The following is a 21,942-nucleotide window of genomic DNA, read 5'->3' on the forward strand; positions in this document are numbered from 1 at the left end:
GTAAAGATTGGTTCAAAAAGATGGCTGTAATCAAACACTTTTCAGATGCTTAGTAGGACATTGCCCATAACTCAAATGGTCATTACAGCAAAGCATATTTGGGACCTCCTGTGCTATGTCCTGTAAATACAAAGTAACCTTTGCCCAGCTTGAAATCTGCTCACTGCTTGATAGAGCTTTAGTTTTGGCAAACAGTGTTGATTCCTTATGTTGAGGGTAATAAATTCTAAAACAGCAAACTGATGCTTTCAGCTATATTTACCTTTAAGTTTATGGAGGAGTTGTCTTTGAAACATGGTGTATCTCAGGGCTTGAAGGAAAAGCTGCACGTCCTGTTGCTTACAAGAGCTCAGAGCCTCACTGTACAGAGGAATCACACAGTCCTGCAAAAAAATTCAAGCAAACAGCTTGTCCATGATTTCGAACAATATAAGTTTCATTAGTGCTCTTTTTGAATTCATTTACTTCAGGTAACATTACCAACCAGAGTAACAACCAGAGCTTTGTAAGCAGCACAGTATATGACTTGTAAATTAGTATCAGGGTGTTTAGCAAAGAGTAAAAAGAATATGGTGAAGCTCCTTATGATAATTTACATTTATATTCTGTGGTATCCAAACCAAACTGAATGGACTCAATAAATGTAGCTGTACAATCAGTCTTAGTGTCAATGAATTTAATTTCTATTATATACAATTAAATGAAAAGTTTGTGTGTATATACTTCTTGGCCAGTGATAGTATTTTCCAGGATGGCAGTGCAGTGGAGCTGCAGGGTTGGTATAGTGGGTAGGGCATCGGAAAGAGTGAGGGTTGACAGGCGAAGAGGACCCAAGCAGATTCGTCCAGTAGGTTTCAAGCATCGCACCAGTGTACTGCAACATCATCACATGCTTATTAACAACTGCTCTTGACATACGAGTTACTACCCTAAAAGGAAATACAGTAAGCTCATATCAGTCTTTACAAAGGAAAGCTTTTGTACCTTGACAGAAGAAAAAAACTTTTTTAACCAATTAGCTGAAAAAGTGAAAATGTTTATAGAAAACACTAGCTGCCAGTCTACTCCGAACTGATAGATGACCGTGTGGCTTGACTGAAGATACATCTTTGTTCATGCCTTTAAGGTTGATGAACTGTGTTAACATATGATGAAGTGCCTGCACATAAAAGCACCTGTCACTACAATCATTTGTTAGTTTATCTGTATCGAACACAGCTGGGCAGTGGGTCAACCAGCTGCTGTATCTTAAGTCGATTTATTCAGTACAACACATATATCATGTACAAAATATATTCATGCCCCTTCAGGGGTCCAGACTGCGACCAAAATGGTTGCATATGCAACCATTTTTTGAGAGAGTGTCAAGTGGCCACATTCGTGCGAGTGAATGATGATCATTAAGCTGTGTTGTTGTTGCTTTATCCAATACACGCAGCTACTGAGTTAGCCATAGTGACAGAAAGCAACATTTTTATTTTTTATGTGGTTCTGTCAGTCTTTTCCTGCCCAATGAGCTATTTAGCTGTTGTACTTTCCTCAACCAAAATTGAGGAAAGAAGAGGCAGAGACGGAGAGGTCTGACTGAGACACGCCTGATGATCAGAGTTCAGGTAGGAAGATACTTAACCCGTCAGCTGGCCAATTAGAGTGGCTAGCTCAGCAGGCAGCAGGCTTCAAATGAAATAATCCTTTATCACAATCACGATTTAAGCTTCTAACCACTAAACAAAAATGACTGACTGTGGCCTTTACAATCAGAAATGTGCTCTTCTGATAAAAGCAATTTAGATGCACTGTTTTCTCTGCTCATAGAAAACAGTCCATGAACAGTGATGAAAGTTCGAAAGGAGAATCAATAAGCTCTGACATTAATGGCACTGCTTTCAGTACTTGGGAAATCAGAAACATTATGTGACACATATCACCACCATAAGACATTCATCTATGATCCATTTTCACGGTCTAAATTTAGAAGCAAGTTCTCTGTCAGAGTCTGTACGTAAGGTGAAGCAGCTCTGGCACACACTGCAGCTCGATACAGCACACCCAGACTTAGTGCTCAGTGACGATGGAGCGAATAAGTAAATGTAGAAAAGTAAAAATACACGCTAGAGTTAATGCAGACAGTGTTCATTGTCATAAGTGTAACAAGTTGAAAACATGCAAGGGCAGAAACACAAGCAATCTGTCAAATGTTATATACAGTGTAATCAGGTTGTTACAATTTAAATTCTACACCCGCACAATATAGCTGAGGACATAGCCAGGCCACCAGTTTCTTCATGGATTATTATCTACCTTGGCAAGCACCAGAGAAAGATGCTGTACAGGAAGCAGATGAAGGAGGATGTTGGTCTGTCTACTTGCGGGACTAAGGAACAGACACAAAGCTCTACTGTGGATCTTACTTACAAACGCCATATCCATAACCAACAAAATGGACGAACTAAAACTACAAATCTCTGTGAACAAACCAACACAGGACTGTTGTATTCTGCTTATGACTGAAAATTCTTCATCCAGTCATTCTTGATGTCATGGAGCAAAGTGTCCAATATTTTGTCAGGACAAAAACAAAAACTTTGGCAAGAGAAAAGGAGGGACTTATGCATTTATGTGCACAACATCAGATGTTCTTGCCCATTTACCTTTCACATGAGTTTACTGTTGTTATAGTCACAACTCTGTATACTCCATCAAATGCTTATGTGAGCACAGCCCTAGGTTACTTGCATGGAGCCATAGCCGCATAACAGAACACATATTCAAAGGCAGCTCATATTATAGCTGGGGATTCATGCAGATTTAAAGACGGTTCTCCCCAAATTTAGGCAACATGTCAGTTGTTCCACTAGTAGGAAAACACACTGGGTAGCTCTTATTCTAACATCAAAAAAGGCTTCAAATCAATATGATTTCCACACATATGCCAGTCAGATCACTTGTCCATACTCTTAACCTCAGCTCCACCGCTGTAGGTTCCAGTTAAAGAAGCCGACAGCTTGACGCTCTGAACATTCCCTTCTCCAAGTACCATATTCCAGAAAAAATCCACTGGACCACTCGTAAAAGTTGCATTGTTTACTGAAATCTTCAAACAACAAAAACACAGTGTACAAAACAATACTTTCTCTAAAATCCCCAAAAAATATTCCAAGGCAATCCAAAAAATAAGAAAACTGAGGTCAATACAGAGGTCAAAAAAACTGCGTAGCTCCCCTCTCTGTGCCTGACAGCTGACGACTTAGCCATACCCACATTTCCCATAACTCAAGTTGCTGCACTTTAACCGTTACATATTAATTTAAATGCATTTAGGCTCCTACAACCATCTTCAGAAGAAAAGGTCAATTCACCATAAATGTAAAAACCTGGCCCTAAGGGGATTCCTCAGTTGCAGGACTGCTTGCAGAGGACTAACTGGGATGTCTTTCAGAATCAGTACTTACACATCAGTATGCATCAACCGTACTCAACTACATACTGAACTGTATTGACAATGTCGCTGTCAACACATTTGAGTACACTAGCAGTCAAAAGTTTGGACACACTTTGTCATTTAATTAGGCCCGAGCCCCTGGCAGCCCAGGGCGAAGGGCCTATTGTTTATGCAACACATAAACGCAGCGCTCGACCACGGCCTTTCGCACACTCAAACACACAAAAATGACAAGTCGAGCGCAATCGCGCTCGATCAGGGACGTGGGCCGACATGTCCACACACACACACACACACACACACACACACACACACACACACACACACACACACACACACACACACACACACACACACACACACACACACACACACACACACACACACACACACACACACACACACACACTCACTCTTACACACGAAAATGACTTGTCGAGCGCGGACATTCACACTCTCAAACACCTCACAGACGCGTCGGGCTTGTCGAGACCTTTCCGGAAATATATAATATGTGGGCGAAATACGGACGAAAAAAAAATCGCATATTGTTTTTGCAAAAAATATTATTTTTCTTTTTATTTCTTTCTTCTTTTTCTTTCTTCTGCTCTTTAAACTGGAATTTCACCCCCTAAACATGCTCGAAAACTCACTAAATTTTGCATAAAATTCAGTTCCGGCGGAAATTTTTTTAATATGTGTTTCAAAATTGGGACTTAAAAATTGGCTCTACAGCGGCACCTGCAAAAATCAAAATGCATTGCGTCATTGGGAAGGGGACCGACATTAACTTTGTCATACAGCCACCAAATTCGGCACACACATGCGTCTTGTCAGGACAAACAAAAAATATTCTTTTGATCCCGCCCTCAGACAAACAGGAAGGCAGCTATTTGGGATTGAAATTTCAAAAATGCGTAGTCAGCGTTTTCCAGAACGTCATACAAAATCTTCGTTTTGATCGCGCGCTTCTCCAAATGAACTGAAATTTGGTGGACACCATCTACACAAGTAGACAATTAAAAGTTATCCAATTCGTAAAATTTCATTTCACGGTTTCCGCGTAGCAACGCCGCAAAATTGATGTAAAATTTTGCCATTTTTTGTGCGTGATAAATGGCTGCCATTCGCACATAACGACTTCAATCCGAACCAAATTCTAAACACTTATTGACCTTTCCTACCTGGACACACTGACAGTGAAATTTTGACAATCGGCGGGGCGCCGTGGGGGTCTGCTATGGCCCATTCCGCTGCGCGGGCCTTGGGGCTCTGGCTGTGTCGGTGGGGGTCGCTCCGGGCTCCTGGGCTGGGTCTCCGCTTGGTGGCTCCTGCGGGGGGGCTGTGTGGACCTCCTTGGGCTGGAGGAGACAGCTCCCTCCTTTTGGTGGAGGTTTTCATGCATGCCAGACTCACCACACCGGCACCTACCAAAACTCAATAGAGTTTGTTCCTCCGGTCGCTGAGTCAGTGGAGGTTGCTGGGTTAGTGTCTGTGGATCTCACTCTGCTGTATCTATCCTTCTTGTGGCCTCCTGACATCTTCATGATTGATCCAGTTGGGATTTTGTCGTATTAGGTGTTTGTGAAGGGTTTTAGATTTGTAAATGGTTTTAAGGTGTGAATTAAAGAGCACAAACAAATAAAATGCACCTTTTCTCTTAGAACACTGTCTATGCCTCACCTTTCTGTCTGTCCTGTGTTTGTTTTGTTTCACTTGGGTGTGCACAGCCCTCAATGGCATAATGCAGGAAACAGCTTGAAATAAACATGATAGGTTAATTTGCCATGAGGGCAGGTGACGGTCACATTCACAAAGAAGAAAAAAATTGCACATGAAGCTTACGCAATGACACCATGGGTGGTTGGTGTCATTTTTGAGCAGACTTGCAGACAAAAGAAAAAAAAAAGTTATCCAATTCGTAAAATTTCATTTCACGGTTTCCGCGTAGCAACGCCGCAAAATTGATGTAAAATTTTGCCATTTTTTGTGCGTGATAAATGGCTGCCATTCGCACATAACGACTTCAATCTGAACCAAATTCTAAACACTTATTGACCTTTCCTACCTGGACACAATGACAGTGAAATTTTGACAATCGGCATTACAGTGCCTCCTACAGAATCAAAATAAAATCTGTATGGGGAGTAGAATTATTAGTTTCTCAGAAATGAATGAAATTTGGGTCATTATTCCTTCATGTGGTCCCAATCAAAAAAGCAAATGGTAACCATGTTGTAATTTTAACGGTGTTGCCATGACGATGGCTGAAGTTCCCCATGTTATTCTAATGGGTCCAAGTGAAAAATCTCCCATTATATTACCATGTTCATTTAATTGTTACCATGGAAACGTCCCAAATTTGTTACATAAATTCTGACACACATGCAGGTCAAAAACGTTAATGGTATCCATGCAGTACTTTGGACGGTGTTGCCGTGGCGATGGCCAACATGTCACATATTGTCAAAATGCAGCAATGAATAAGCATGGCTCCTGTTTGCTGCCGTTTGCACATTTGTAAATTTTTTGATGAAATTTCAATGTATGCTCGCCAGGAAAAAATGGGGCGGGTCAGGTCGGCGGCCGGCGAGGGTCTTTTGACACCGCTTGCGACTTTAATTGTCTTTCTTATTTTATTTTCAAGACTATTTACATTGTAGATTCTCACTGACAACAACACTATGAATGTATAATACATATGGAATTATGCAGTAAACAAAAAAGTGTGAAATAAATCAAAATGCGTTTTATATTTTCGATTCTGCAAAATAGCCACCCTTTGCTTTGCTTACTGCTTTGCATGCTCTTGGCATTCTCTCAGTTAGCTTCATGAAGTAGTCATCTGAAATAGTTTTCACTGCACAGGTGTGCCTTGTCAAGGTTAAATTGTGGAATTTCTTGCCTTCTTAATGGGGTCGGGACAATCAGTTGTGTTGTGCAGAACTCAGGTTGGTACACACTTGACAACAGCCCTATTTGAGAACTGTTAGAACCCATATTATGCAAGAACCAATCAGGTAAATAAAGAGAAACAACAGTCTATCATTGCTTTCAGAACTGAGGTCAGTCAGTCCTGAAAATTGCAAAAACTCTGAACGCATCCCAAGTGCAGTCGCAAAAACATCAAGCTCTACGACAAAACTGACTCATATGAGGACCACCCTAGGAAAGGAAGACCAAGAGTCCCCTATGCTGCTGAGGATATGTTCATCCAAGTCACCAGCCTCAGCTAACAGCACATCAAATTAGAGCCCAGATGAATGCCACACAGAGTTCTCATAGCAGACATATCTCTACATCAACTGTTCAGAGGAGACTGCGCCAATCAGGCCTCTATGGTCAAACAGCTGCCAAGAAACCACTACTAAGGAAAAGAAACAAGCAGAAGATATTTGTTTGGGCCAAGAAACACAAAGAATAGACATTAGACCAGTGGAAATCTGTGCTTTGGACTGATGAGTCCAAAGTTGAGATCTTTGGTTCCTCCCGCCATGTCTTTGTGCGACGCAGAAAAGGTAAACGGATGGTCTCTACATGCATGGTTCCTGCCGTGAAGCATGGAGGAGGTGTGATGGTGTAGGGGTGCTTTGCTGGTGACACTGTCGGAGATTTATTCAAAACTGAAGGGAAAATGAACCAGCATGGCTGCCACAGCATCCTACAGCGACATGCCATCTCATCCGGTCTGCGTTTAGTTGGACCATCATTTAATTTTCGACGGGACAATGAGCCCAAACACACCTCCAGGTTGTGTAAATGCTTTTTGACCAAGAAGGAGAGTGATGGAATGCTGTGTCAGATGACCTGGCCTCCACAGTCTCATGACCTAAACCCAATCCAGATGGTTTGCGATGAATCGCAAGAGTGAAGGAAAAAGGGCCAAGAAGTGCTCAGCATTTGTTGGCCCTTAAGATTGTTGGAAAACCATTTCAGGTGACTACCTCATAAAGCTCACTGAGAGAATGCAAAGAGTGTGCAATGCAGTAATCAAAGCAAATGGTGGCTATTTTGATGAATCTAAAATATGAAACATGCATTGAAATATTTCACTTTTTTTTTATTTACTACTACGTTCATTCATACCTTTGAACCTCTGGTTCTGGATGTAAAAGATCTGCTTTAAAGGTTCAGAATTAATAGTTTAATATAGAAACAGCTGTCATTCAGTGAGAATCTACAATGTAAATAGTCATGAAAATAAAGAAAAAACATTAAATGAGAATGTGTGTCCAAACTTTAGACTGGTAGCGTACACTTCAATCAGAAGTCTCAGATGAAATAGGAAGTCAAATATCTTCTCAAGGACCATAACACTGCCTTCAGGTCTGGTAGCAGGGCTTTATACAGTGCTGTTGAACCAATCTAAAGAGCGGTATCAGGAATGCTAAAAGCGGCCTACAGGAGGAAGATTCAAGATCACTTCAACAGTTTTATGTTAATTCTACACTACTTAAGCCATACTCCTCATACATATTCAGCTATGCGCAACATCCAGAGAGTTTGTTCAATGTTGAAATTAACTCTGAGACAAAGTCTGGGTATATGGGCAGGCTGTTTCTCACATTCACTCAAGGAAAAGAAAATAATCCTGTGAATGGGTTCTGAGCTGTTGGAGGCAAGTGCCATTCCATCTCCAGTTTCTCTGCTGCAATGCAGTACAGAGGGAAGAAGGGAAGAAAATACTGAGGCTAGCCAGTACAGCAGCAGTGGTATTTTAATGTGACAAGGAACCCCAATGCTTGTCCTCTGATAAATCATGCATGTACATGCCGATATCTAGCATACTGTCATCATCATGGCGAGGACTGGAAACTCCTCACTGTCAGACTCAGAGGAAGCTGGGTCCCTCGAATCAAAGAAGAGAGGATCATGCTACACAGCTGTAATCTTTGCCAGCACTTTTTTGAAGAAACGTGACCATTCCCAGATGCTTTGTGCTCATCTTTGCCATGCAAACAGAACCCGTGCCATTGAGGAAAGGGGTAAACGGAAGACTTCTGCTCTGCTTTCGGCTTGGTGCTCATATCAAGAAACAAAGCTCATAGTACATAGGAAAAACTTGACAACTAGTGCTCCACAGGCAATCACACTCATCAAAGGAGGTTAGAACCAACACAGATAGTAAAGACCACAATAATATACAGAAAACAAAATTGACTAGCAATAGCTAGGTAGTCCTTCTCAGATGAGATGTTCTTAATGAAGGGAGGAGTGTAAGAACTGAAAAATGACTGTGCTGGGAGGATCTTGCAAATGTCATCAGAGACCATCTGCCTTCAAGGCGTAAATAGAGGTACCTTCAGTCATGCCTTTCAATTTTTGCAGAATCCCATAGTAAATGTTTAGTACTGAGTAAATCAATTGAAATGGAGATTCCCTCTCAACTTTCAGACATTAGTCTGGGGAGCTGTGTCTGACATTTTTTTTAACTTTATGAAACCAACTACAAGATATTCAAATGTGGCTGCGAAATAACTTGAATAAATACAACGTATTTCAAGTAATGACTGTTGAAGCAACCCCATTTTAACTGTGCTGAAATGCCTAATAAATTCTTACACACAAGCAGACTACCCTAATGTGCTGGAGATACCTTAATATGCCTCTGAGATAAACAACAAATCCAAGTTTACCTTGCAACCAATCATTGGTACTAGGTGCTTGTAACAATTTTTTACTGATATATTTTCACATAAACACCCCACGCAGATGTCACTTGTATGTTCCCTGCAGCCCAGCAGCCACCAGCTTTAACAGTTGTAACTTAATTAAGATAGATAATATGAAGTAGGCACATGTGAAAATGAAGAAGAGCTAGCACAGCAAAAGCAGCTGTTGTGGTAGAGTGGGCAACCCCTGGAATATGTAAACATAACAAAAATATATACTGCAAGAAAAAAGCTGTCACTGAAGTGAAACAGACATTTTGTTTCATTATGTTAAACACAACCATGACACAGAATATGCTAATCCCAACACCGTACTGGCATGGTACCTTCTAACAGCAGAAAAGTTCATTGCACAATGCGTACATTTGGTGAGCAAATTTGTAAAGAAATAGAAAGGCCTGAGATAAACAAAGCCAAATCTTTTTTTTTTTTTTTGCCTGATATAAAGAGATGTGATACAATCCAGTAGTTAATGTCATATTTCAGATTGAATATCTAAAAACAGTGACTGACACAAAAGTCACTCTAAAAGATACTACTAATACATTTCAGGCAGTAGAGATTTATGGCATGGACGTTGCTGTGAAATGAACCAAAAACAACAACATCATTAAACAGTTGCTGGTGAATTTTAAATAAATGGCACTTAGGGTTCTGATGCATGATTTTATTTTTAACTATTACTCAACTATACTCACTCTGGATTAGATGTGGGTCTTTGCTCTTGCTGTAGGCTGGTTTTTGTCATGGCACTAACAGCACTACGAAGAAGCTGCACCTCAATGGCTCTCTCCAGCTCAGTTGGATCTGGACTCATGGAGGGCAGAAGCCTCTTTAGATCTGAATACATGCATTAATAAAAAAAAAAAAAAAATGAATGTGAATGTTATATATATTTTTAAAATGAACAGGGAATGTTTGACGAAAACAATTTACCAGTTTAATATTTATCATCTAATGACAAATGCATAACCTTGTCTTTGCATCTTATTATGATGGTTGTTAACACTTGCCCAGCTTGTCCTTGCTGCTGGAAAGAGAGCTATAGTCCTCTCCAGGCAGCAACTCCAGCTGAGCCCCACACTCTTCAAGATCTCCCTCTTCAAAGCAGCTCAGAGCTTGGATGTAGTTGAAATCTGCCTTGAAGCTGATGCTGACTGGATTGCTGGAGTTCTGTTTGAGGACATTAATGGTGGCCTGCCACTCCTTAACAGAGGCCCAATCACAGAGTGCCACATAACACTGACAGGCTTTGTTGGCCAGGAAGTTGACCACCTCAGGAGAGCACTCACCGGACTTCAGCAACACAGTCTTTCTGCTATCACCTTTTCAGAACAAAAAACAAACAAAAAAAGCACATAATCAATATTCCTATGATGTTTCAGAGCATCACGGCAGTATATTTTAGTGGAAGCAAGACACTAAAGAAAATTCTACAAATGACTAAATTAGACTAATAAAGCGGTAGGGTCAAATGTCTAAAACTGACTTCCAACCAAAAAAAGTTATGTGCATTAATAACTGAAAACACTATGATCATTCACACATTAAGTGAAAGATGCAAATTATGTAACAACAGGTTAACAACAACCCATGCTGGACCAACAGCAAATTTGCCAGGGATGGTCGTATTGTTTTGGCTTGTCAGCATATAATTTGGTTGTTTAAATGATTAACTTAAAGTGTTTTTTTTTTTTTTTTTGCTTGGGTCACACTATTTTTCGATGTGGGCTCATTTGTCACTGCAATTACGAAGTTCTGCACCTTCTAGAGGTCGTGAGAACTCAGATTTTTTTTCTTTGTGTGAATGCCATGAATCACAAAAACTGACTTACAAGGTATCACAAAAACTATTACATTTAGCTCAGAGGACCAAACTTAAATAACTTCTTACTAACTGTAATATATGACATTCTGATTTGAAATATTATATCTTTGTGTAAATATATAATTTACTGCAGACAGATGCAATAGGTATGCATATAAAGATTCTTTCTCCTTTATAACAGTACATTATTTTGTGACACCAGTTTGTCGAGGCGTTCAGCCATGTATTTTTAGTTTGTTTATTTATTTTTGTTCTGTTTCTACTGTTTTACAATATTTGAAGCTTTTTGCAAGAGGATGGAATTGAGAAAGTTTTACATGTTGTAAAGCTTGAATTCTAAATAAATAACCTTTGTTAAAAAAAAGAAAATAACTTCAGTAGAGCATTAGGATTTTGCAAGATCCCATCAACTTGACAAAATTCTTCACGTGTTACAAGAAAATTTGTGAAATGAATTGTGAGGGTCAGGTGAGCTGGCATGTAAAGACCAATATGTGAACTTTTATAGCCTGGCGCACCAGAGTGAGCTATAGCTAAAGTAACTCTCATATCAGCCAATTGCCCTATGGTAGGCTAGCACTGCCTCAAAACAGTGAAAATGGCAGCACACATCACATCTTGACACCTTGACATTTGAAACAAAAACAAAAGTCACAGAAATATGAGGCAATACAAAAAGAACTATCCACAAAATATCCTCAATTGCTGTAAAATGGCTGCCATATAAACTTTAGGTTACTTGAGTAACCCCGGTTCTCAGAACAGCATTCGTTTCGATGTCTTACTATGGGATATGCCCCCTGCGTATGAAGCATTTATTGCATTACGCCAATCTTGATTGGCTAGTGATCACGGCGCTGGCATCAGGTTGAGCCAGCTATCATTACGTAGTCTGCGCTACTACACAGCATCTCTCCAAAAAAGCACCTTTTCTCACTTTGTCCAGCAAGAAGGGCTGTCTAGTGAGACATCTCACTCACGCTACTCTGAGAACCGAGGTTACACAAATAACCTATAGTTTTGATTCCTAGCATTGGTTCCGATGTCTCACTTATGGAATATGAAAACTCCCGTATTAGGAACGGCCCTCTGCCCTAAGTGGGCCCAGCACTCGGTATTGAGCCAGAGCAGAGACGTCCAGCTTCTAACAGCGGACAAAAGTGTTCAGTTGGTGTGCAAAACCTTGTAAAATAACCTTCCCTTGGTGTGGTCGGATGGTTGGGTGGTCAGGCGGTCAACTCTCCAGGCTATGGTGAAGGCTGAAGGGTCGCAGGGATGGCAGTGAGCGTTTAGTGACGAAGCAATAGCTGAGTTAGTTCCAATCTATGAACAGTTAGGCTAGCTAGTGCTTACAAAGTTGAGATATGCTATACAAAGCGAAAAGAGGTGTTTGAGTAATGCTGCGTAGTAGTGCAGGCTACTTAAGGGTAGGTGGCTCCACCTGACGCAGGCATCGCGATCACCAGCAAATCAGGATTAGCATAATGAGAAAAATGCTTCCGAGGCATACTGAAGGGACATATCCCATAGTAGACATCGAAACTAATGTTAGGAATGAGAACTGACCCACACTTCCAACCACCCACACCATTTTCACCAGCTCAGATTTCCTATCCCTGCAGCCTTTTCATCCACATGGAAATTAATGGCAAGAAAACTAGAATTGCAGATGAGTTGACAGATACCGTAACATGATATGAAAAAACGGAAGTTTGGCTAAAGGTGTGATCCCTAAACCAATGACTGGTATCCAGTACAGCATCAAGTAGTACCCACCCCAAAATGCAGACCTTTCGGCTAAAAGGCAACACAGTAAGAAATATGATCAGCAGGAAATTAAGTTCAACCTCTGACCCCAAGTACAAATCAAAATGTTAATTCCATGTTTAGAGGCATTAACATGCTCTAAAACAGCTGTTGGCTGCTAAGATTGGGAGGCATTTAGACATTTTAAACTTAGCGGGTAGTTGCAGCAAAAAAATATTGGACTGCAAGGCAATGTGCATCCTTAGTTTTAAGGGCATGACAAACTATATGACATGCAGAAATTATGCAGCCACTCAGATAGACAAATATATATGTACCAGAACAGGTGCAAAGTTAAAATAAACAATACAAAAGTAAAGCTCCCCAGTTTAAGCTAACAATTTCCATTTATGAACTCATGTCAACCCTAATCTTCAGACAGCTCAATAAACTTAATTGTGAATGTATCAATTTCAAATTTGACTACATTACTAATGTGCAATAACAGGACCGACCAAACATATTTTGTGGTAGTTGGATGGCATTAAATATGGACAGTTGCTGGTTACCGTTACTAGCATGTTTGGGGCTGCTGTTATTTCCAGAGAGTTTGAGCAGACAGCTTTCAGAACTTTTGATGCTGCAGTCCATTCCTGTAACTGCAGACAGGTGATCTTGATACTCCAGAGCTGCTTTCTCAAACCTACACACACACACGCACACAAACACACTTACTGTTGATCAGCAGGCAACAAAATACATAAACCAAACTGTGTAGTGATTCCAAGTACTTCATTAAAGTCTAAGGATGTCTGGTCAAGATGGTAGTACTTACCATCCTTCAGCCTGCAGCGCAACTGATGACAACCAGCCCAGACTTTTGCCTAAAGTGAGGAAGCTCCAGGCTGCCAGGCCCTGGATGGCCTCTGGACAACGCATCTCCCACAGAGCCTCCACCAGTAACGCCAGAGGTACTTCCAGCTCTGGACCCTTGCAAGCGCATCAAAACATGCTAATGGTAACCAAATGATACTATTTATTAATAATATCTGTATTTTATAAATGTGATGCTACACTACACCTAAGCTATACAGTAGGTCTGTGTCTTCCCAAAAACAGAGCTGCTCTCACTGATATGTCTGTGCACATATGTACACAGGGTACCAACTGCTAACGTTGAAGTTCTGTATACTGACCTGGGTGCTGTTCTTAATCTCTGTAAGCAAGTCAAAGCCATGGCGAATAGTTACTGCTGGTTGGCCTGACAGAAGACCAACCCTCATCAATGCCAAGCGGATCCTCGTCAGCCAGTCTTGGCATGTCTGACGGTTTGTGTAGAAGAATGTCCTAATGCCCTAAAACAAGGAGAAGGCGGGATACATCATATACTTAACAGAGGTAAATGATTGTGATGACAATGTGATTGCCATTCTGAATTCATTTTAACTACTGTTAATCAAATTGTGTTCCCTGGTCACAACACACCTTCCTGGTTGACATAATTTAAATCTTCATCCAGCTGTCAGGAGCTCTTATTTTGCATACCTTTGGTGGGGCAGTGAGAGCATTAGCACAGCCCTCATAAGCATTGTACATGAGTTTCTCCAAGTTCTCCAGGTACTGAAGCAGCAGAGCGAGGCGGAGCTGATTGGAGTGATGACCATCTCCATCGCTTCCTGTACCAGTCCAGACTCCAACATCCTGGTCTGGGTTTAGACTGTGTGCAGCCAGGCTACGAATCATACCTGGAATATAGTGATACAGATGACACATAATGGACACACCATAAACCATGACATCCCCAGTTTGTGGGTAAATAGGGTCTTTTGCTTTCTGTAATCTATGTATTGTCTCATAAAGACATCCATGAAGATATCCAGTTACATTAATTGTCATTGCAATTGTCTCAGTGTGATTTAAAATTGTTTATGCTTGGGCTTTTCCTTCATGAGATCATTTTTGAACAAAAACTAAACTATGACTCATTCTATTTTCCCATGTGTACGTCTTACACTTAAGGGTGGACTGTACCATTAGTGCTTGAGGGAGTCTATGCTAAAACAAGACACAGGAGCACAGCTGCATTATGTATGCAGCACATTTAACCATGGAAAAATGTAATGGCTACACAACTTTGGTTACTGTTATGGACACTAGATGTGCATAGGTTGAGGCATATGCCAAAACTGTAATTTCTTCTTCTTTTTTTTTTTTTTTATAAAAATCTGCTATGGCAAAAAGAAAACCAAATGAAGTTCCTGTGATTGTGAACACAAATTGGATCTAATGTCCTTACTTTCAATGGTCTGGAAGGTGTCCTGAGCTCGACCCAGTGGCGTTCGTAGTTTGGACAGTACAGTGAACTGCGCAGCCTCCCAAACTGCCCACTGCCACAGAACCACCTCTGTCTTCAGCAGCGCCTGTGGCACTGCATCTGGCCTACTTCCATCAACACTTCCTCGGCCATCCTGCTTCTCCAGTCGCTGGCAGCTGTAGTACAGACGCTCCAGCCATGGATCCTTGCTGTGAATACAGACATGTGAAGCTTGGAAGTTTCATTACACTGAACCCTGGAAAGGCAGTGAAGACCCTTACAGTATCTAGCGCCATTCCTATGACTATAAAAAGAAAGGTACAGAATCAGAGGTAGTCTAAAATGTACGCAGTCCCTCTGATCTGTCTGTGTGACTTTACCCTCCACGGTGCAGGACTCCATATAAAATGAAGCTGATGAGGTCACTGAAGTCCTGGGGATGAAAAGTGCTGCTCGGTGCATGGCTCATGTGGTTTCGGATGGCCAGAGAAATCTCCCTTATCTCAGGGTGGTTGTAATGACTGCGAACAAATAAATTAACCCACCACACACACACCAATAAGATATACATCAACCCATGTTATATGAATGTAATCTGTGTAGTACGGTAAGTCTTACCTCAAAGCCACATCAAGGGGGATTGCCTTTAGCAGTTTGGCATAGGCTTGTCTCACCCTGACTGCTGAGTGGACTAACTGGACTCTGCACAGATCCACACACCTAATACCACCCCCACCCCCCCCAAACACAAATAAACATATGCATGTGCACTGAGCTTTAGCATGACAAATGGCCATTAGTCTTTATAGTCTTTTTCCTATGTCTGCAGAAGAGTGCAGAACAGAAAGAAAACACGCTTACTTGAAACTTTAAATTCTATCTGAAAGCAGTTTAAGCTTAGTTGTTTAACTATTGTGCTCACCTTTGCAGCAGTTCAGTCGACAGAGATGAAGAGAGGACCTGCAAGCTATGGCAGGTCTGTAGGCAAATACTTTGGTCTTCATTCAGAGCTATCCAGTGAAAACATGACAGAAAAACATCCAGCAACATTATTATTGATGAATAACTGCAGTAATTTAAAATGACAAGCACATAATCTGTCTATCTGTGGAAAGCAGAAGATACACAATTCTTTCCTAGAAAAGCCATTTTGGGCTCACCATTGGCCAGGAGGCCCCTGCAGAACTTGTTGAAGGAGGACAGAGAGAAGAGGGGGCTGTAGGTGTCTGACTTCTTCATCAGCAAAGAGATTTCCTGAGCCCAGGTCAGCAGCAGCTTCCTAACACATTCAAATAAAAGTGCAAGTAGAAATGTATCCAATAAGTTTTGAGTTTTGTTGAAATGTAGTTTTCTATTTGGCTATTGTTAGCCAGATGGTACTCACTGTCTGATATGAATACGTCCAAATTAGTGCTGAGGACGTCCTGTTGTACATTCATTTATCATATACATTTCTGTAAGTGTGTACAGTGGGGATCGAAAGTTTGGGCACCCCAGGTAAAAATTTGTATTAATGTGCATAAAGAAGCCAAGGAAAGATGGAAAAATTTCCAAAAGGCATCAAATTACAGATGAGACATTCTTATAATATGTTAAAAAAAAAAAGTTAGATTTTCTTTCCATCATTTACACTTTCAAAATAACAGAAAACACAATAATGGCAGCTGCAAAAGTTTGGGCACCCTGCAGAGTTAATACCTTGTAATTTGATGCCTTTTGGAGATTTTTCCATCTTTCCTTCCTTCTTTAAGTATGCATATTAACACAAAATTTTACCTGGGGTGCCCAAACTTTCGACCCCCACTGTATCTTCGTACTTGCCAGTGCAAGTCAGTGCAAGTAGCATTTTTTTGTCAATTACAGCCCTACTTTATTTTTTTTTTTATTTGTGTGTATGCGAGTGCATGTGCGTCTCAAAAACAGAATGAGAGAAAACCTGGCCTCTGGATAAAGGTGCTCCTTCGACAGCAGACCTCCCAGGAGGCTGAGCAGTGTGCTGAAATGTTTCTTTGTTGCTGTGGTAACAGTGCTGATGACAGCACCATCAAACAGAGAGGGAGACGATGATGACAAGCTGGATGAGATAAAGTGATCATGTCTGCACACAGAAACACAGGAGAAGTACAGATAATAAGGTTAACTTTAAAATCAGAAAGAAATCTGTTAATGTCTGGGATTTTCAGTGCATTTACTTAAATCTTGACTTGAAAATTGAATCATTAAAACTTTGGACTAACTCTGACATGTTACACAGAACAGTGACTGACTTCATCTTCAGTTAACCCTCCTTACGGGCACCAAAAAAATTGTTTCCTTGTCTGGAAAAAATAAAAAAATTCAACAAAATTTTTTCCCAAATTCCTGAAAAACCTTCAGGAAGAAAATTCCAATCATTCCTTAAAAGTTTCCCTTAAAAGTTCAATTTTTTAAAAAAAAATCCCCCAAATTTAGCAAGAAAATTCTTGTAAATATTTTCAAAAAAATGAGTAAAAATCTTCCAAAAAATCCTAAAAATATCTAAAGTGATTACATATACAGTGGGTACAGAAAGTATTCAGACCCCTTGAAATTTTTCACTCTCTGTGTCATTGCAGCCATTTGCCAAAATCAAAAAAGTTCATTTTATTTCTCATTAATGTACACTCAGCACCCCATCTTGCCAGAAAAAAACAAAACAGAAATGTAGAATTTTTTGTAAATTTATTAAAGAAAAACTGAATTATCACACAGTCATAAGTATTCAGACCCTTTGCAGCGACATTCATATTTAACTCACATGCTGTCCATTTCTTCTGATCCTCCTCGAGATGGTTCTGCTTCTTTATTGGGAGTCCAGCTGTGTTTAATTAAACTGATTGGATTTGATTAGGAAAGGCACACACCTGTCTATATAAGACCTTACAGCTCACAATGCATGTCAGAGCAAATGAGAATCATGAGGTTGAAGGAACTGCCCAAGGAGCTCAGAGACAGAATTGTGGCAAGGCACAGATCTGGCCAAGGCTACAAAAGAATTTCTGCAGCACTCAGGGTTCCTAAGAGCACAGTGGCCTCCATAATCCTCAAATGGAAGAAGTTTAGAAGACAACAACTCTTCCTAGACCTGGCCGTCCAGCCAAACTGAGCAATCGTGGGAGAAGAGCCTTGGTGAGAGAGGTAAAGAAGAACCCAAAGATCACTGTGGCTGAGCTCCAGAGATGCAGTCGGGAGATAGGAGAAAGTTCCACAAAGTCAACTATCACTGCAGCCCTCCACCAGTCGGGACTTTATGGCAGAGTGGCCCGACGGAAGCCTCTCTTCAGTGCAAGACACATGAAAGCCCACATAGAGTTTGCCAAAAAACACATGAAGGACTCCCAGACTATGAGAAATAAGATTCTCTGGTCTGATGAGACCAAGATTAAACTTTTTGGTGTTAATTCTAAGCGGTATGTGTGGAGAAAAGCAGGCACTGCTCATCACCTGCCCAATACAATCCCTACAGTGAAACATGGTGGTGGGAGCATCATGTTATGGGGGTATTTTTCAGTTGCAGGGACAGGACGACTGGTTGCAATTGAAGGAAGGATGAATGCAGCCAAGTACAGAGATATCCTGGAGGAAAACCTCTTCCAGAGTGCTCAGGACCTCAGACTGGGCCGAAGGTTCACCTTTCAACAGGACAATGACCCTAAAGCACACAGCTAACATAACAAAGGAGTGGCTTCAGAACAACTCTGTGATCATTCTTGACTGGCCCAGCCAGAGCCCTGACCTAAACCCAACTGAGCATCTCTGGAGAGACCTCAAAATGGCTGTCCACCAACGTTCACCATCCCACCTGACAGAACTGGAGAGTATCTTCAAGGAAGAATGGCAGATGATTCCCAAATCCAGTTGTGAAAAACTTGTTACGTCATTCCCAAGAAGACTCATGGCTGTACGAGCTGAAAAGGGTGCTTCTACTAAATACTGAGCACAGGGTCTGAATACTTATGACCATGTGATACTTCAGTTTTTCTTTTTTAATAAATTTGCAAACATTTCTACATTTCTGTTTTTTCTGTCAAGATGGGGTGCTGAGTGTACATTAATGAGAAATAAAATGAACTTTTTTGATTTTGGTAAATGGCTGCAATGACACAGAGTGAAAAATTTCAAGGGGTCTGAATACTTTCCGTACCCACTGTATATTAGTAAAACTTAGATTTTCTTTAAGAACATTCACATAAAAATTCAACCAAAATCCAGCAAATTTCGCTGGGTTTTGGTAAAATTTTTATGTGAACTTTCTTAAGAAACATTTTTAACATTTTATTTTTCCACAAAAAGGTTTCCACAAAATGGGTCAATTTAGACCCGCAGGACAAGGCAAGGGTTAATACATTGTGTATAAATTAGCGGTGAGAAGCGATTAAAAAAAATAATTTAATTAATTACAGGCCTTGTAATTACTTAATCACAATAAATCGCTTTTTTTGTCAAATAGCAATATTTGACACAATAAGTAATTATTTTCAATTCAAATAAATTTTGATGATTTAAAGCCTGGATTTAGTTTGTTTATTTTCCCTGTATAGGTATAACATCAGCATAAGGAACTTCAGAAAGTTGAAAATCCACAGATTCATTCTGTTTTCATAGTTTCTGGGTCTGATAAATGGTGTCATTTTGATAGTTCTTTTTTTAGGAATATGACATTTTATTTTTAAACAAAATATTTTTCATATACTAAAAGTTATTAAAACAGACATTTTTGTGGTTTAAGTTATTGCTCTGCCTCTTTGGCAGTGTAATAACTTCACCCACAAAAATGTTACTTTGTTTCATTTCTATTTATCTGCAATTTTCATCTGTCTACTACATTCAGCTAATCAGGGTTCTCGCCAGCGCATTTCAGCGTAACGGCCCGGTACGATAGCGTAACGGCCCGTTACGCTATCGTACCGGGCCGTTACGCTGTCAGTTTAAAAGATTACACGGTTGTTATGAGAGTGTGTGGCTCCGTCATGAGAGAGGTAGAGAGAGCAGCGTGTGTGTTTGTGTGTGAGAGAGGGAGAGCGAGATGTCCGAGCAACCCTGAATGCAGCGTGAGCGAGAGAGACGGCAGTCGGTTCGGTAGAGGAGGAGAGAAGGTGTGTAGTTGCTGGGTTGGCGGTACTGTGCAGTTCAGCCACTGTTGATAGACAATAAAGGCTGCAGTGTTCTTCGATACGGCTGGACTCCTGTGTCTTTGCCTCTACGGCTGCTGATGAAGTGAAGGGGGTTAACCCCAGGCTTCCTGACCACGGTCGAGGGCTGAACAGGAAGGGTTAACACTGTGATTCGGGCCGCTACGCTCTTATTTTGACAGATAAAGCCATGTGCGTTTGTTTTTATCAACTGGGTGCCTATCTAGGTTAATTTATGTCTCCCCACGTCAGCCATACTTTCCTGTCGATTGACCCGTTCCCGTCTAAAATTAAGAGTCGCTTCCAATCTCGGGGTTACAATTAGCATGTCTCGGTTGTTTCCGTGATGGCATGTATGGTGAATAGTGACCAAAATAACGAGCATTTGGAGCATCAGCGTGACGCTCACTGGCTGACATCTGGGCCAGCCGCTCGCGAGATTTAATGAAGGCTAGCGCGCGTGCGCACACATGCGCGTGCGGAAGGACCTGCCGTTACGCTGTAAAAAAAATCCTGGTGAGAACCCTGCTAATGTTAGCTCTGATGCTAACAGTAACATGTTTAAAGTGATGCCGACGGCTTGAAGTGCTGCTGCGATCAGAAAACTCTTTGGTGCACAATTTGCAAACAACCACGCTTTTATTCAAGCTGACATCGGGAAGATTTATAAAAGAAAACTTTTCTCCCAACAAGCACAATGTGGTCTTGTCTTCCTTCACTGTTCAGTCCCTCCAGGAATTCGCAATGTTGCCATTGCGCGAAATCAACCAATCTCCGTAAATTTTGCGCGGCCTTGCAATTTTGTCCAATCACCGCAACTTTCCCGCAATTTTGGCCCGCCTCCCGAGAGTTCCACCAATCATAGCAGTCCCCAGTGCAAACGTAATACACATACATCACTGAATTCACTTCCTTGTTTCTGGTTTGAAGATGCAGACATGTGCGATACTAATGTCTCTCATTTACCAACAAAAACAGATATTCGGATCCATTCGTCTGGTCTCCCGGATGCAAATTTTGCACACTGCCTTCGTTTTGTCTTCAGTTAAACTGAAGAATTCCCAAACAGCGGAGGTCTTCGGCATCTTGTCTTGTGTTTATGCAATGAAGTGAAGCGTGACGTCAAAGTCAGCAGCCACCTGGCCATTCGGGTGGTGGTAACAAACACGAATGAATGAGCCAAGATGAGCCAAACACGGCAGGATGAGCCGAAGTGGGCCGAAGGCGAAGAGAAGAGACGAGCTCAGAATATTCGGATTTTCGTCTGGGGAGAGGAGGGGGTGACCACATAGACATATGTGTATATGTCTATGTGATGGGGCAAATATTCAGATATCCTAGTTAATATCCGGATACCGCCGTAGCGAACGAATATTCGGATATTCGGGTCCAGCCCTAGTGAACACGTGTGTGAAATTAATTTTGGGAGCCACTGACACATAGGTTCAAATGTGATTCATTCAATAGTCAATAACGATTTTGTGCTGCAAATCTACCAACCACGTCATGTTAAACCAGTATCTGGCTGCTGCTAATGTCCCACTGTGGTGTGCCAGCTTTTTTGTAAATGGGTTGGAGCGTTAAATAATTAATGTCGGAATAAATATTGTCAACTACAGTGTTGAAACATATTCTACAAGCCGGAAAAAAACGCAGCTTTTTAGCAGTTATCACTGTCTCCTGCAATTTCATCACAGCAAATAAGCTTAAAACACTTTCTTTCTTTCAAGTTTATTTGAAAAAGGACAGCGTGCAGTTACATTAAAAAGATGGCTGCACCAGATTTAGCT

At 41.0% G+C, this 21,942-nt stretch overlaps 1 protein-coding gene across 2 annotated transcripts in view; it reads right to left on the minus strand.

Annotated features, from left to right (window-relative positions):
* smg1 (SMG1 nonsense mediated mRNA decay associated PI3K related kinase) overlaps positions 1-21,942 on the minus strand; it is a 238,923-nt gene that overhangs the window by 123,010 nt on the left and 93,971 nt on the right. For both annotated transcript variants that reach the window (XM_051941283.1, XM_051941282.1), the window contains exons 15-28: positions 16,939-17,100; positions 16,163-16,281; positions 15,925-16,012; positions 15,621-15,722; positions 15,383-15,523; positions 14,985-15,211; positions 14,234-14,433; positions 13,885-14,043; positions 13,524-13,678; positions 13,258-13,391; positions 10,128-10,439; positions 9,813-9,954; positions 724-874; positions 263-383 (exon numbers count right to left, since the gene is read on the minus strand). In XM_051941283.1, the coding sequence (XP_051797243.1) occupies positions 263-383; positions 724-874; positions 9,813-9,954; positions 10,128-10,439; positions 13,258-13,391; positions 13,524-13,678; positions 13,885-14,043; positions 14,234-14,433; positions 14,985-15,211; positions 15,383-15,523; positions 15,621-15,722; positions 15,925-16,012; positions 16,163-16,281; positions 16,939-17,100 (2,213 nt within the window). The remainder of the gene's footprint in view (positions 1-262; positions 384-723; positions 875-9,812; positions 9,955-10,127; positions 10,440-13,257; positions 13,392-13,523; positions 13,679-13,884; positions 14,044-14,233; positions 14,434-14,984; positions 15,212-15,382; positions 15,524-15,620; positions 15,723-15,924; positions 16,013-16,162; positions 16,282-16,938; positions 17,101-21,942) is intronic.

Source organism: Acanthochromis polyacanthus, chromosome 21 (assembly GCF_021347895.1).
Source record: "Acanthochromis polyacanthus isolate Apoly-LR-REF ecotype Palm Island chromosome 21, KAUST_Apoly_ChrSc, whole genome shotgun sequence".
Lineage (NCBI taxonomy): Eukaryota > Metazoa > Chordata > Actinopteri > Pomacentridae > Acanthochromis > Acanthochromis polyacanthus.